At 29.5% G+C, this 14,516-nt stretch overlaps 1 protein-coding gene across 1 annotated transcript; it reads left to right on the forward strand.

Annotated features, from left to right (window-relative positions):
* The first annotated feature begins 5,746 nt into the window (after positions 1-5,746).
* Positions 5,747-12,467, forward strand: LOC110646900 (PIGF/3-ketodihydrosphingosine reductase fusion protein). The gene is made up of 9 exons (XM_058147954.1): positions 5,747-6,116; positions 6,192-6,257; positions 6,589-6,631; positions 9,019-9,073; positions 9,473-9,521; positions 9,859-9,926; positions 10,465-10,573; positions 11,952-12,080; positions 12,226-12,467. The coding sequence occupies exons 1-8, from the start codon at positions 5,832-5,834 to the stop codon at positions 12,063-12,065; spliced, it is 789 nt and encodes a 262-aa protein (XP_058003937.1). The 5' UTR covers positions 5,747-5,831; the 3' UTR covers positions 12,066-12,080; positions 12,226-12,467.
* The last annotated feature ends 2,049 nt before the right edge of the window (positions 12,468-14,516 follow it).

Here is a 14,516-nt window from a genome sequence, read left to right on the forward strand (position 1 = left end):
TTGCAAAAAGAATCATAATTTTTTGAGCTACCACGAATATTTTATAGATTTTTAATCTCATTTAAGTACTAGAAAATTACAAAAAAGTAAAGTTTGGGTTTACCTATGCTGATTCTGACTTCGGGGACGCGCTTGAGACGTTTGACAATGGTAGGGTAGCCAAAATCTCGATCCAATTCGGAGACTTTTTCGGTAGTCAGTCTATCTGGTCGGAAATTCACAGACCCGGACAACTGTCGAATTTCCGTGAATTGAAGATACCTACACGAAGCCCACAACACGGGGGTTAGTAAATAAATTTTAAGAAATTTTCTAAGCTCATTTAATGCTCGGAAAAACACTACGAAGTTCCGTGGGACCCACCGAAAACGGTGTCAGAAAAATTTGAAATTTATATCGTCGCGACGCTCTCGACAAGTGGAGCGCTTTGATACTCTCGGTTTTCTCGTGGGGTTCACGGTTTGCCAGAAATCTAGCAAAAAATTCAAAATGGGCTAAATTTTCCAGGCAAAAATTGGACAAACCACTCGATAGATTTCTGTGTTCTTGGTGTTTATGGAAAGCTCTCGACGAGTAGATGGGTTTAGACACAAGACCTGACTCAATCGGTGGCCGGATCGACCGGGAAGACGAAGGGTCGGGCGCTGCGCGTCGTGTCCCTTCGTGCGACGCTTCTTTGGCGTTCGGGCGCTCGGTCAAGCTGGGGCGGTGGGAGGCCGCCGTTGGTACAGGGTGGTGGAGGCGGTGGCGCGAGGAGGTGGGAGGAGAGAGAAAACGGGAGAGAGAGAGAGAGAGAGAGAGAGAGAGAGAGAGAGAAAGGAGAACGCGCGCGGGAGAGGAGAAGAAGAAGAAAAAGGAGCTGACCTGATTCGGCCGGTCCGATCCGGTCCGGTTTGATTTGGCTGGTTCGATTTAGGATACAAAATTTTAAATTTTTACTCTGCCTTGAGACCGAAAACGAGGTCCAAAAATTTCAAAAAAATTCTAGAAAACTCAGAAAAATTCATAGACTCCAAATATATTTTTAATTTTACCACGTGGTCTTTAAATTAATTTTTAAAAATCATCAAAGTTTATATTTTCTGAAAATCGAACCCAATTTGTAAAATCCGAAAAATTTTAAATAATTTCCTAAAATTCAAATAAAATAAACTATCAATATTTACCCAAAAATAATAAATTTAAAAAAATTAGGAGTGTTACAATTTTCTCATCTCGAGTCCTTAAAATTCGTTTCAATAATTTATTATTTTTATTAAAAATTAGCTCACTGGTGCACATATTTTAAATTAAAAAAATTTTGCAATATATATAATTGTTTTGATTCTTAGGCTTATTAGATATTTTATTAATTAAAAGCCTATTATATATATATTAAAAAAATTATCAATTAATCACTTGTAAATTAAGCATATAAATACTTTATTTTTAAAAAATTTTAAATATATATTCACATTTTACGATATTTAATTATTTATATTGTTTTTTTCACTTATAGAATTTTTTGGCATAGTAATATCTTAACTCTAAAAATTTATTATTGTTACTATTATTTTATTTTATTATTATTATTATTGTACGTTTAGTATGTTATAGTTATATCTGTTTTTTTTCAGAAAAATTGAGGGCCAAGTGCCCCCTTATTTATATGCCCTCATTTTAGAATATTAATATATCATATATATTTTTTTTAATTTAAAAAAAAAAAGGTGGCCAGGCCCCATCCTCTATCTTTGATCCGTCCCTGAATGACATGTATAATTTATAAAATTTATAGTTAATCAGAGAAGATAAATATAAAAATTAAAAAAATCAATAAAATAAGTGTAAATCAATAAATTAAATCATATTGAAAAATTTTTATTTAATTTGATTTAATTTTTAAATTAATTTAATTTAATTTAATATTTTTTTTAATTTTAATTTTTTTAATTATTTCAATTTAATTTAATTTAAAATTCAACCGACAAATTACATAGCCCTATATTATTATGGTTTGGCTTCAATAGTGGGTTGTGTATGTACAAACACATGAGCTGATGACCTTTTAATACTTTAGGCCCCCTCTGAGTTAGTGCATTTATGGGTAATAATACACATTATTAATGTGTCCACATTTACTTTCCATTAAATAACTTTAATAAAAATTGAATTTATTTCATCTTTATGAATGGCCTTATATGATTAAGTCAACTAGAGAGAGGGATTTTAATTTTATTTAATTATATTAACAAGTTTGATTAACTCCAATAATTAGTAATTAATATTTTTTTTTTCAAATTTTAAGGGAAACTACACATAGATTCATATTTACAATAGGTTAAATGCTTTATATAGTTCACCTACCTCAATCTTGTACAATGTTTACACAATTACATTAAAATTAAGTAATCATTAATAATATTTTCTTCTACCTTTAAAATTTAGAAATTGAAGAGATTTTGATGTTCGAGTTTTCTTATCTACTAATTATAAAATTATTTATCTTATAATAAAAGGGGAGATTACTTTTAATTGTATAGCTCGTAAATTATTGTCAATGTCAAGCAATTGAACTCTCTTAGGTTTCCACTAGCGAAAGAGGTTATCGATTTTAGAGTTAAAATTGATTACCAAATCAAAATAAGAGGCTCCATTGAATGCTATGAACTGTATGTGTGCTCAGAAAGTGGATAGGGTGGAGCCTGTGATGGAACCCTATACACTTTGGCAATTGGAGCTTGGAGACAACATTGAACCGTCATAATTACACCCAAATGGAAAAATAATTTTCATCACCAATTACCATGCAAAGGGCTAGCTTATATAGATACAGAGGGAGATCCAATCCATGGAGTCTTGTTATTTGTCACATTTGTGTACCCACAGACAAGGACTATTTGCCAATTGCTACTAATCTCAACAGTTGTGCTTGATAAATCAATAATTAATATAATATTTTTGTGTTATTAGCTCTTATTCTAATTTATATTTTACACATCAATCAATAACTTGATTAGTCTTTCTCATATTTAAGATATTAAAAATGAAAATATTTCAAGTTATAATAAAAAAAAAAGAGGAGTTACCTTTCGCTACATATCCCATCATTTATATTTGAATACTCATCGTACATTTATTGAATTAAAAAAAAAAAAAATCAGACCACATTCTCCTCAAAATACCCATAATATTAAGAAGAATATATATACATTTTACCATATGAAAAAAAGAAAAGAGAAACAAGGTGATTTAAAATTTTAAAATTTTAATGCAATCTTTCTCCTATTTTTCTTTCTTTCAATTAATTGAATAAATCATTTTCAGTACAGAGTGGGGTTTTTGCAAATTACACTAACTTATTGAAGTGGCAGATCTGAGGAATGATTGGTCCCTCCCTATATATATATATGCAGAAAGAGATGGCACCAAGCAAAGCAAAGAAGGGGGTTGGAGAGCTTTAAAGTGCCCTCAATTTTTGGTGTGCTATATTTTGCGGCTTGACCCTAATTTTCAATACTCCACATTAAAGTTGGATTACACTAAAAGTACTCTAAATCAACCTTACAACATTTTTTTAGGTGTTAGAAATTGGGGAAGCCCAAAGTGCTTGGGAGAGTCTTATGAAAGAAGATACTCATAAATTTGACACCACATCTAACACAAACATTAAGGTAATGGTTCTATGAGTCATTTCAGTTTATATGTCTCACATTCATCTCATCTTTTTTCAATATAAAAATTTCACATTTACATATTCTTGGCTAACGGTTTGATAAAAAAGGTGGTGATGGTGGAGGAGGTCGTAGGGTGGTAATTGATGGATAGAGGTAGTAATGAAAATATTGACACTTTCACATTAAACAATATATAATAAGGAAATATTATATATTAAAATTTTATTGCAAGTTTGATTACGTTCCATAAATATATGCATATAAGTAAATATGAGTAAATATAATGGTTATTATATTATATTTTTATATTTCTAAACAAAGTAATATATTAATACATTGCATTACATTACTAAATATAGTCTTCATGTGTTGAGAAAATTGATCAAGTTTAATTCATTTACAAAAGCTAGCTTACTGGGGAAGGAGTGCCCAAAGCTATATAAATGGCACATTATCCCTATTCCCAACCAATGTAGGATATTAACACACCCCTCTCACGCACAGGATTAAACACTTAAAACGTGAAATATTTATGAGAGGCCTGACATTAGTTGGAGAGGTTCTAATACTTTCTTAAAAAAATAGAGTGGGCCTAATTCACCTTTAAAGAAGTGTCCAAACTATATAAAGAATACATTACTTCTATTTCAAATCAATGTAGGATATTAATAAGAGGAGATACGTGGTGGCAGCGGCGTGAAATCGGAGAACATGGAAGTAGGGACTTACGAAGTAATGGCAAGACCACATGTTGATGTTGCTTGAATATGCAAGTGCTTTAAAAGTTGTCTTTAGTTTCCTTCTTGTGACCCATATGGAGATTTGCTTTAATCCATAGGAACACTCTCCAAAGTGTTGAAGCCAAGTAACTTTAGAGAGTTGTGTGATGGTATTAGGCTTTCGGTTTTGTTTGATAATGATTAATATCAACATGAGGAAAAATATCAGCCCTAAGGGAGAAGGGGAAAGAAGAAGCATTATTGTTAAAATTAAAAGTTCCTTATAAAACTTAAAAAGCGTCAAAGTTTTCTTTTGGTAATTTGGGTATTTAAAAATTAAATATCTATAATAAAAAAATTAATAATAAAATTAATACAGAGTGACTCAGTGTATGAATATCTTATTTATAGATTTTAGGAAAAGTTAACATACATAATTTTATTCTTACTTTGCATAGAGGCTCTTTCTGTTTCAACCTGTGACCTTTATGTCATAAGTAACTTTAATATTACACTATTTAGCTCAATAATGATAGAATTGTTTTCAGATGTGTGAAATCTCGAGTTTGAATTATTATCAGAGCAAATTATTAAAAAAAATAATATTAAATAATTAATAAATAAGATAATAGTAAGGTGTAGCAAGGTGTTATAGTATTTTTATAATTTTAAAAATATTCATTGGTACGTATGTATTAGTGGGTCAATTGACCCTACTCAAAATTTCTAAAATTTTCATATTTTTTTCAGATTTTGTGTGTGTGTATATATATATATATCCCACTAAATTTATTTAATGTCCCATTAAATTTTTTTTCTCTAATCTATATAAAATTTAACATATGAAATTACTAAAAATTTGATATAGAATATATTAAAAAGTCATAATTATTTAATTATTTATTGAAATAACTTCAAAATCTTCCAATGAGATTATTATATTTAATAATTACTTAATTATAGTATACAAATTAAAGTAAAAAAGTTCATATTTAATATAAATGCATTACTTACATATTTTCTTGATAATTATTAATATTTGTATCTAATATAAAATAAAAGACAATATATAAAATAAATATATAACTTTTTTTATCAAATTTTTATAAGACCATAATAAATAATATAATTAAATATTGTACATTTCATTTCAAGACAAAATTTAATAAATGAAAATATTAACATAATTACATTTAATTAAAATATATATATATTTATTTCTAATGAGTTAATATTTTATAAATAAAATAAAATATTTTTTAAATATTTTATAAATATAAGAAGATAAAAATTTTTGCCCCACTAACTAAAAATTCTGGATCTGCCACTACACATAAAAGTAGGTCTTTTCACAAATCATTGTATACGTGGAAGGAATAATGACCCTAAAGGTGGAGGCCCAGCTCGGCTCACTTCGGATCGGTTTGTTTCTGGTACATTAGGCCCAGTTCGGTCCATGGATGTATGTTGGAGCCGTCGGGAAGAGAACCGGCTGTTCAAAATCACGGTACTGAACCAACTCACGGCCGCAGAGATGAAGGAGAAAGAGAAGAAGCAGAAGAAAAGCAATATTGCAAAAGCTTCCAACGCAGAGAATTCCTCCCAGTCATTATCAGCTCTGCAAGTATTTTCGATCCATATGATCTGTGGACTTGGTTTAGCAATTGCTTTATGGATGGCCCACAATCTCTACTCCATCAATGTGATCTCTGATCCTTCACGCACCCTCCGTCTGATCTGGGTATCTCTTTCTCTCTCTCTCTGACTTTGTTGTTCTTTTTTTTTTTTTGTGAATTTGTTTATTCTCCTTCTTCAGATTGTAGAGAGTCCAATCGTCATACTTCTTTACAGTTGGTTTCGACTCAATCCTCAACAGTGCTCGGTACTATCAATTCAGTGGCTTATTTATTTATTTTTCTAGCTTCTTCGTTTGGTTGTTTGGAAAATGTTCAGAAAATGTGGGAAAGCAAAAGAAAGAAAAATTGGGGCGGAAATAGCTTAATGTAAGCTTAATTACATTAAGCTAAGAACCTTTTTTTTTAAAAAAAAAAAATAGTATTCACCAATTAAATTCATAGTTTGTTTTCTTATCCACAATTCTATTTTTTTTTTTAATTATCATTTTCATGGAAACCAAACAAGGCTTGCTTAAATTATTTTCGTGTTTCGTCATAATTTATCCTTTTTTTTTACTTTTGAATGTGATGTTACAGTACTTGAAAGCTGTAGGACGAGGCATATTAGCTCTTCCTGTTGGTTAGTATCAAATGTGCATTTTCTTTTCTTGTTTTTTAGTTTATACATATTGTATTACATGACTAGACAATTATATGTGTGTATATTTCAGCTTGGAAGTATGCATTCAATAATTTTAGGATGATTATGTGATTCCTACTAGTAAATGTATGCTTTAGGTTGGACAAAATAGTAGAAATTGCAATGTGTATTTTGGTGTTGTAGAATGTGGTTAGCCTCTACAATAGTAGGTATGGTTTCTATTAATACTTATGTTGTGGCTTGATAATATTGGGCATTGTTTAGGGTATCAAGATATCTATATGATATGTTTTGTTCTTGATTGAGTATGATGGCAAGTTGGCAACATATGTACAAAAGGCATGCCAAAGCTAATGCCTAATTCTAATGCTCAAACACTTATTTGGCACTCTAATGACAAGGAGCATTGTTGGGAACTTAATTAGAGCTCCATTAGTTTTGTTGTGATGTTCCTTGCTTACGAAATTTGCGGGATTTTGACTTTCTAGAAGACGGGTATTTTTGTAATTTTAGATTCCATGTAAAGTTCTAGATTTCTATAGAATTCTTTATTTAGAGATTACTTTTTAGATTACTTAAAGATTAAGGTTTAATTTGAGTCCAAATCCTTAAAAGGATAAGAATTAACTTTTTGATTATATAAATGTCTATTTTTGTAATGTTGCATGATAGTTTTTTATTAATAAAAATTCCTTCTTTTTACAACTTTACTTTTGAGTGTGATTCCCTGGATGTTTAGGTCTAAAGCCTGACCAATACTATTGTTCACTTTGCCTAATTCAGTCGCTCAAACAACCTCAAAAACTAGGGGTGCGCATCAGTTGGTCTGGTTCAGTTCGATTTGGAAAACTAAAAAATTGAATAAATTGAAATTTATAGCATATTAGACTGAACCAAATTAATTGGTTCAGTTTGTTGGTTTGGGTTTCATAGTTTCATTTGGGAATTTTTGGGTCTTATTTTGGAGTCATTCTAGACCTAATTTCAGTTATATTTTCTATTTTTAACTCTAATTTAAGAACTAATAACAACTAATTAAAAAAAAAAAACTATTTGGTTTGGTTCTACCATTTTCCCCTCAAAAAACCGAACCAAATAAACCAAATTCCTTAAAATAAAAAACCAAACCTATTAACTGAGAAAACAAATCCTAATTTCTGAATTAAATCGCATCGATTTTTCGATTTGAATCGAATTCTGCTCACCCCTACCAAAAACCTTGGTTCTCATACTAGTTTTACTTCCCAGACCTATACTCTTCTAAACCTGAAATTTCCAACTAAAATTTTGCCTACTTTAAACTTCAAGTCTTCAACAAAACCTCAAATTTCAGCCTTAACTCTTTGACTTGCAAGTTGTCCTGCATTTGTTCATCTATTGTTTGAAGATTCAAAGGTTATCACAATGAATGGGGCCTATCGTCTAGAAGAAAACTTTGGATCTTTGAACATCTTAGATCTTGATTAATCAATGTTAGCCAGTGTTCTTCAATGACATTTTCTATGGGGGTTAATTGTTATTAAAATGGCATGATTTCTTTCATTATGAACTTTTTTTGGGGTTTTGCAGAAGTTATGCAAATAATATCTACTAATTTTATTTTCTTTTTAATTTTGTTAAAAGAGAATAAAAATGGTTATTTTTTAACCTTATTAATGTACATGCACAACTGCATATATTTGGCTGCATGTAGCTTGGCCACAATCTGGTTTAGAACTGGACCAGTCCAACCTAAAATTGAAACTAGTCAAAACCTGATGAAATCAGCCAAAAGCTGAGTTTTTCCCTTTCAAAAATAAAAAATTTCAACCTTTGGATTTGATCAAAACTAGAATAGAGAGGATCTTGCAGTTTAGTCCCGATTCCCCTGAACCTTGAACTGAAACTAGCCTGGTGGCTGCCCCTAGGTGCATGCATAAAATTTAAATCAGTCTTTTAAGTTTAGTAGTTCTTTAGGTGACAAAGATAAATTGATGATATTTTAATTAATTATGGCTTCATATAACTCCTCCCCAAGATTTCAGGCCATGCCATATTTATTGCTGTTACTGCAAGTGAACTGTGTCCACATTCCTAGTTGCGGGACTTCATTAATCCATTAATTCTCTTTAAGCATCATCAACATACTAACAGCTGAGCTCATTAGGCTTGAGCTGTAGTAATAATACATGTACAGGCTATTCAAGGCTGACTGGGGTTTATTCTGTCTTTACTGTTAGCCCATTCTTCCCCGCAACCCCCCCCCCCCCCCCTCCCCAACCCACCAAAAAAAAAAAAATCCCCCTCTCTTCTCCCTTTCATGAGTTTCTAGTCCTTGCTGTTTTGTCTGCTCAATTTACCATTATTTTTTGCTTTCAACTCTATAGGGGCTCTTGTGAATGCTCTTGGAGCTATTGTTTTGGGAGCACCTGTCGGCATCGAGTATGTGGTATATTATAATGGTCAACAAATTCCTATCTTCTAAAATAATTCTGAAAACAGAAATCAGAGTTGAGGTTGGAGGGGATGGGGTTCATGTTCTATAGTCCCCTACAACACTTTCATCACTATCAGGTACTTAAATCCTCTGCATGATTCAATTTTTAAATTTATTTGCCTTTTTTTCCCTTCTGATATTTGATTGTGAAAGTAAATCGTTTGTGGTTGAAAAATTCAGCTGGGTTATTTAACTTGGATGGTGGTACTGTCTGTCCAACCTCAACTATGATTTATGGCTTCAGAATTATGAAGACAATATATATATATATATATATTCCCTTTTCAAGTTAGAAAGAAATCTACAAGAGTGCATTGATTTTGCTCATTTATTACTGGAGACAGGTACCTACCAAAGACCATTAATTGGTCTCTTCTTATGTCATCATTCATGGTAAGTATCTATGGTAGTTATGCTATGTGAATTTATTAACTATCTGAATTATTTTGTTTGAAAATAATAAAAACCATCTTTTGTATTATGTGTCCTATATTCATATTATATGTTAGTCACCTAAAGTAATGTACTCCTATCTTTGTATGTCAAACTTTTGCTTATTTGTAAAATAAGTCCTCAAGTGTCAGTAACAAGTTAAAGGTTCATACAAGTGAAGTAGTAAACTGATAAGTATGATTGCCATGCTAATCCAAGTTATTGTGAACATGTTGTTTTCCCTTATCAGTTATATGATGCCTTTATGATATTATTAAACAAACTTGTCTTGTGGCAGTTTGTGCCTGCAGCTTCTGTTTTTGGTTCATCATCGCCACATTGGCAACGTATATTTGCACATACAAAGTAAGTTTTCCAACACCACGCATTCATTTGACCCTAAAATACCTGTGTCATATAAGGATACATGAATTGATACCTCAAACCAGTGGAAGAATCTATGAAAAATTTGAGCAAATGTCTCTCAAATACATACCCTTGTTCAATACTATTCCTCTAGCCAAAGCAACATTGTCTAAAATCTTTTGATGATTTATCTGCATGCTTAGCCATTTACGCAGCATAGGTTTCCTTAAGTGTCTCCTTTAACTTTTAGAGAGAATTTGGTGCGTTTACTTTCTTCTGATCCCTTTATTTTTTTGCATTTCAGAGAAATAATCACACTTTGGGCCTTGCTTTTTGCTGGGAACTCAATTAATGTGCAAGACATTTATTAAAATAAATCATATCTCAGTAAATAAATTTGAACAGCAAAGCAACTTGTTGAAAATTTTAAGAACTTAAGGTAGCATAGTTAAAATGTATAAATAAAGCTGCTGGTTGAATTTTCTCTACAAATTTGTTTGGTCCTGATGTGGAAATTAATTTTTTTTTTTTTTATTAGGCCAAATGAATCTTTAGAGTATATGATTTGTATACCAGCACATGGGGCTCTAATTGGAGCTTGGTTTGGGGCTTGGCCGATGCCACTTGACTGGGAAAGGCCATGGCAGGTATGGTTTTGTTTCCTGTAGTTCCTAATTTTGTGCTATTGTTCGCCATCTGTGTCATTTTGTTATCTGCACTCTTCATATATAATTTGTGCACTGTCAAATTATTTCTTCGTCAGTTGTTTTATCTGAATTATGACAGTATGTTGCATATTTCCTAATTTTATTTTTAGTTGTATCTTTCTATTTAAGTTAATTGGTGGGGTTGCATTTGACATTATAAGCCCTGACTTTATTAGTTTCCTTTGGATGAGGGACAATATAAGTTATCTTACTACATTCCTGCTTTGAGCCATAATAATATGATTTAGATATTAAATAAATGATTCTGTTGTCAACATACTGATGTAATCAGGTGTGGTTAAACTGATGTTAATTTTCCTATAGACAATACATCAAGTGAGGAGATGTTCATATGTGTACTGTAAAAGTTTCTAGTCCACTTGGATATTCCCTTGGGCTATGTTCTCTTTATTTCCTCATTTGTGTATCTAGAACCGCGTTACCCTTTGTTGCTTTTTGAGTAGGTACTGTGGTGATCTGTAATTGTATTCACTGATAAAATTGAAGCAGGAATTCTTCTTACTTCCGCATTCCAAAACTTATAGAAAAGGTGGCAATTTTGGATTTATCAGGATTACATGACATACACGAATAAATTTGTTCACAGAAACCTGAATCCAATACAACATGACCTTAAAATTACACAATATGACCTGTTCTGGAGATTGATTGACAATTAGATATATTGAGGTAAACAAAAACATCAAGTGGATACAATTATTGACACAAGCGCTACCATGGACCTGAATATCTACCCTGATTCCCTGAACCTGGACACTGAAGAAGAGTTATAAACAATGACCTCAATATATACCACATTGCATGCAGTAATATGCTTGAGAGCTAAGTAGCATAAGCACTTCTAAAGAAGGATTGCATCCTTCTTGGTCTAAACGCTCCTGCAAAACTGGACATCCTTACCATGCTTTGATTCATGAAGTAGGACGTGAATAGAATAGCTTCTCTTAGCTTTGGTTCAAATTTTAAATGTGGAATACTTAGTTCAATAGAATAGCTATTCCACAATCTCAACTTTTCATTAAAATTTAAGATGTATAGTAATTATTGCATACAAAAGATATTTTAAAATAAAAGTTCCACATACAAGGGAGGAAGAGGAATAGCTATGGAATATCTATTACCCTCCTACTCTATTCCATTCTGTAAACCAAATGAACCTTGCATTTAAGAAAATTTAAGATTATGATTATCATCCGATATATTTCTGTTTCTTTAGTGTGTGTGTGTGTTTGTGTTTCCGATCAACCCTGCTTCTTATTTTTTTTGAGACCTGAAGTTTATTATTTCCTATTTGTAGGACTGGCCAATATGTGTGACTTATGGAGCAATAACTGGGTATCTAGTTGCAATGGTAGTATCTCTTGGCTTTGCACTTGTGCATGGTGGAAGGCAGCATCTTAAACGGGATTAACAAGCCAACACATAGGTATTAACCGATAGTTACAATAGCATGTATACTATTTCTTGGAGACTTGCTAAATACATAATTTTTCTAATTTGGATAAAATACTTAGAAGATTTCCATATCTCTTTTGCATTATGGATGGAGTGACTATTCTCATATATTGCAGGGATCTTAGGGAGTGGTGATTTATTTTCTGCATGAACAAGAAATGATTCGAAGTCTTTAGTACATTATATGAAACTACTTTTGCAGGCATCAACACTTAATCTTGTGAGCTAATATATAACATCAATAAATTGTTGGACAAAATTGCCGTTGTATATAAAGATTAGTTCTACAATTTTACTCCCAACGTATGGGAAAATGCGTTTAGAATTGAAATGGATTGTCATAAGATTGCATTTGTCAGAGAGCATTGCAAAAGACTAAGGACTTGTTTGACATTATTATTAGAGTTGCTCTTAAGAAAAACACTTTTTAAAATATATGAATTAAATAATATTAAAAAATAATTTAAAATTAAATTTAGTGAATTTTAGTTATAAGAACATTAAAATAACAAAATAAATTTTTTAAATTATTTTTTCAATAGTATTGAAAATAATTTTTTTTTTAGAAAAACAATTTATGCTTCCAATTTAATATTAAATAGGCACTAATAAAGTTGAAGTTCTTTGGATTTCTGGCAGGTTACTTGTTTATTATAAAGTAAAATAGAAAATTACTTTCTTTGTCATATTTTTTTTTTTAAAAAAAAAGGCTATTTTCTTAATTTTTTTATTATATAATTTTCTTTTTATAGGTTAAAAAAAAATCTTTTTTATAATTAACTCTTATTAGGATTTAAATTACAGACATCACAATCTTGTAATATTAAATTAAAATTCATTTTTACACAATGGTCTACTAGTTAACAAAAGAATTTAAATATTTAATTTTTGATTTTGTTAATTAGGCCATGAGGATGTGATAGAACATTTTCTTTTCAAGTTAATAAAATGTGAATTAATAATGTTCAGGTCATGTTAAAAGATTAAATTTAACATTATCATTTTGGCAATTGGCACTATCAATGAAAAATAAAAATAAACTTTTGATAAAGTAAACAAATGTACTATTTGAGAAGCGTTTGTGTGAATTACTATTTAATTTTTATGTTTTAATAAAATTAATTATTTTTCTATTATATTTTAAAAAATATATTATTTAATCTTTATATTTTTACTTTTATTAAAATATCTAATTCCTTCATTAATTTTTTTTATTAGTCAATACTATTCTAATTATTATTTAATCTTTTTATTTTAATAAAATTAATTAATTAATCTCTATATTTTAAAAAAATATATTAGTTAATCACTATATTTTAACTTTGTTAATTATTTGTCTCATATTTATTTTTTATTCTTAAACTACACTAATCCTCTCATTCTTACTTCTCTCTTGTTCACTCTTATTTATTTCTTTTCATGTTTCTTCTCCCTATACCTACACCCTTCCTTCTTTTCATTCTTTGTTTTAATCTGTTAATAAAAATGCTACAAACTATCCATATGAAAAAGTTAATTAATTTCTTAAATTTTTAAATAATTAAAAAAAATTATTTTTTAGTAGAAAAAAAATATCCAAAAAATTAATTTAAAAAAAAAATATAAATTCAGATTTATTTTTCACATAGTAAAATTTTTATTTTATCAAAGAATATATTTTTCAAATTATTATATTTTTTAAAATATATGGACTAAATAAATAGTTTTATTAAAATAAAAAGACTAAATAAAAGTATTTCTAAAATTATAGGAATTAACTAATTAATTTTCTTAAAACAGAAAAATTAAATAGTAATTTAAATAATGTTAATAAAAAAATTGATAGGGACAATAAATAGCTAAATAAAAATAAAATATAAAAATTAAATAATTAATTTTATTAAAATATAAAAATTAAATTGTAATTTTTCCTTTTATAAATTAGCCTAGGAAATTTTACTTAATTACGGGCCGTTTTGGTTGCTGGCTTTCACTGAATATGCTTCGTAGGGATGGCAATAAATCAGATTTTTACGGGTATTCGATCTGATCGAATTTTAATAGGATGGGTTTGGGTAGTATATAATCGGGTTTGGGACGAGTTCGGATGTAAAATTTAATATCTATGACGGGTGCGAGTTCAGCTTCGGATTTGAGTTTTATATGTTGGGTATCCGTTATCCGAAACCATTTTATATAAATATTTAATTAAATATAAAATATATATATTTAATAATATTTATATATTTTATTTTATATAAAATAAAATTAAAATATTTTATGAAATTATTAAATTTTTAAAATATAAATTATTAATAAAAATAATTTTTTATATAAATTATTAATTAAATATATAAAATTAAACGGATTGAAATATTTTTTGAATAATAACAATTGGGTTTGAAATGAATTTAGATAGTTGATAATA

The sequence above is a fragment of the Hevea brasiliensis genome, chromosome 1, assembly GCF_030052815.1.
Source record: "Hevea brasiliensis isolate MT/VB/25A 57/8 chromosome 1, ASM3005281v1, whole genome shotgun sequence".
Classification (NCBI taxonomy): Eukaryota; Viridiplantae; Streptophyta; class Magnoliopsida; order Malpighiales; family Euphorbiaceae; genus Hevea; species Hevea brasiliensis.